Source organism: Bremia lactucae, linkage group LG12 (genome assembly GCF_004359215.1).
Source record: "Bremia lactucae strain SF5 linkage group LG12, whole genome shotgun sequence".
NCBI lineage: Eukaryota > Oomycota > Peronosporomycetes > Peronosporales > Peronosporaceae > Bremia > Bremia lactucae.
The window spans coordinates 4,306,382-4,308,585 of record NC_090621.1 but is presented as its reverse complement, the minus strand read 5'-3'; the positions used below and the strand labels follow the sequence as shown (position 1 = coordinate 4,308,585).

Here is a 2,204-nt window from a genome sequence, read left to right as displayed (position 1 = left end):
GGATGACGCTAGCCGTCATCCCGGATCACGCTGGGCGTCATCCCTCTTAATTTGAATGCACCCATGTGCACCACATCCACAAGGGTTGGTCACAAATGTGCACACCCGAGTGTTGGGTCTGATTACTATAATTTAATAATTGACCATTTTATTAAGAACACCAAGTGTACTTAACGGTGACTGTGAAACATTTGGGCAACTTGAGGCCGTTACACCGTTTCAGCTCACGTCTTTTGACTCACTTTACCTTTATCGTCAAAGCGGATAAAGCAAAAGCTCTGTCACATGGTCTGTCTTGTGACGGACTTACAGGCTCACAAAATATCTGCCTATGAGAGTCAGCCGCCCAGTTGTTTGCTATAAGTAAGGTACAAGTTTGGCAGTGGTAGGATGGGTGTCGGCTACCCGGTCACACATCCTGATCAAGTAGAGGCCATTTTACCACTTTTGTCCAAAAGACAGTATGCAAAAGAGACGAAGAAGCTCGATGTACTTGTAACTTTTTTTCGAAGCATTAAATAGCAAAGACTTTATTGTTTGATTAAATTGACGGCAGTGCGAAAAGCAATCGTCGATGATATAAACGCAAAATCAATTACATTGCACAATGCTACAAGCCCTTCGTTCCAGCGACGACTATGACGACATTTACCCAGCATGTTGCCACAAAGCACCCACTGAATTGACCTCGTCACCGTGCCTTCCGTAAAACCCCATTAGTTGAAAGCCATCTTCGGCGTCTTCTTTATTAACATCGTCCGTTTTAGTTCCACCCTCAATGAATCGGTTCTGATTGGTGGAAATTTTGATAAACGAGATGCGCTTGCGTCCGTCCTTCACAGTTGAATGAGCCTCAATGCCTGTAATACGTTCACCCTCTTGGAGCATCAGCGTTTGCAAAGTTCCACCATCTCCGCCGTACGAATATGTTACTTGTTCCTGTCGCGGCGTTTGAAAAATAACGCCAATACTATCGACACGCTCTCCAGTGCTAATTGTCACACCCTTCAAAATCTCTCCAAAGTTCTTCGAAAACCTGTAATCAAATTGGCCGCCGTCTTTGTCTCCAAACTCTGTGCCAGCAATATTCGTGTGCACTGGCTGGCCTGCGAAAGCTGCCGTAGCAAGTTGATTATAGGTGCTGCATGCAAGCAGCGCTCCAGTCACCATTACCTGGAAAAAGAGCCTTACCATACTTTGTCGATCGATGAAGTCTGTAAATGACTTAGGCTTTCAATACGCTAATGCGCCTATTTCGCAACCTGACGAATGCATAAGCATAAAATTTTTAGGTGCGTGTATCGACTATCAAACTTGTGCAATTTCACGCTGGGCAACATCGCTCTATTCTACATAGTGGACAGCTATAAGTGGCCGTTTTTTGTGTCCCTTTATGTGCAACTTCTACACATGTAAAATCAAGGCAGTCCAATTTTTTTGGTGAAATGAGCGCTCAAGCAAATAACTCTAAGTGAAATACTTAAGCCAGAATAAACAAAGTTGACAAATGCATTTAACGGGACCAATTTCAAAGTAAAGAACTGAAAGTGTGCGTCCAATGTGACCCGAACAGTGGCCACGTCAAGTACAAGCAGCATTCCTGAAGCAGCTGACAATGCTATCTTGTACGACTGGCCGTCGCCGAATACAACGTCCCCACAATCTATCACCCTGATGTGAAGCGGGAGCCTACAAAATGACAACCTTGCGCATAGATCGACCCTTTGTGACTGATCTTTTCCATCATCTGAACCTTCCATTCTACGAATTGCCAACCTCACAGTTCTTGTGGACTCCATTCGATCATACACAAGGTTGTGTTAGCAGCTTGACAAAAAGCATTGTCTCAACCACCATTAATATCCAAATTGTCGGCAACTCAGTGACTGAAGTTTTGTGAAGGACAAAATATTATCCTTTGTAATCGCTCTAATTATGACCTGCAAAATAACTGCGGGTGCTCTTCGCCTACTCTCACCTGTTAAAAACAGTACGTTTAACGTCCCGGTGGCTGAACCGGCTCCCTAAAATTAGGGAGCCGGTATAGCCACACACCCTTTCGATATTGAATAAAAACGTGTAAGAAAAAGCCACAAGCGCCCGCACTTGATTGGCAAGTCATAAAAAGAGCGAAAAGAAAGAGCAGCAAATCGAGCACGAGGGGGAAGTTGAGCTGGAATTAAGCGCCAAGGGTCGGAGGTGCG

At 44.6% G+C, this 2,204-nt stretch overlaps 1 protein-coding gene across 1 annotated transcript; it reads right to left on the bottom strand.

Moving 5' to 3' along the window:
• Positions 1-578: 578 nt before the first annotated feature.
• CCR75_002803 (uncharacterized protein) lies at positions 579-1,170 on the bottom strand (the record flags this gene model as incomplete). The annotated part of the gene is made up of 1 exon (XM_067960900.1): positions 579-1,170. The coding sequence occupies one exon, from the start codon at positions 1,168-1,170 to the stop codon at positions 649-651; it is 522 nt and encodes a 173-aa protein (XP_067820563.1). The 3' UTR covers positions 579-648.
• Positions 1,171-2,204: the final 1,034 nt, after the last annotated feature.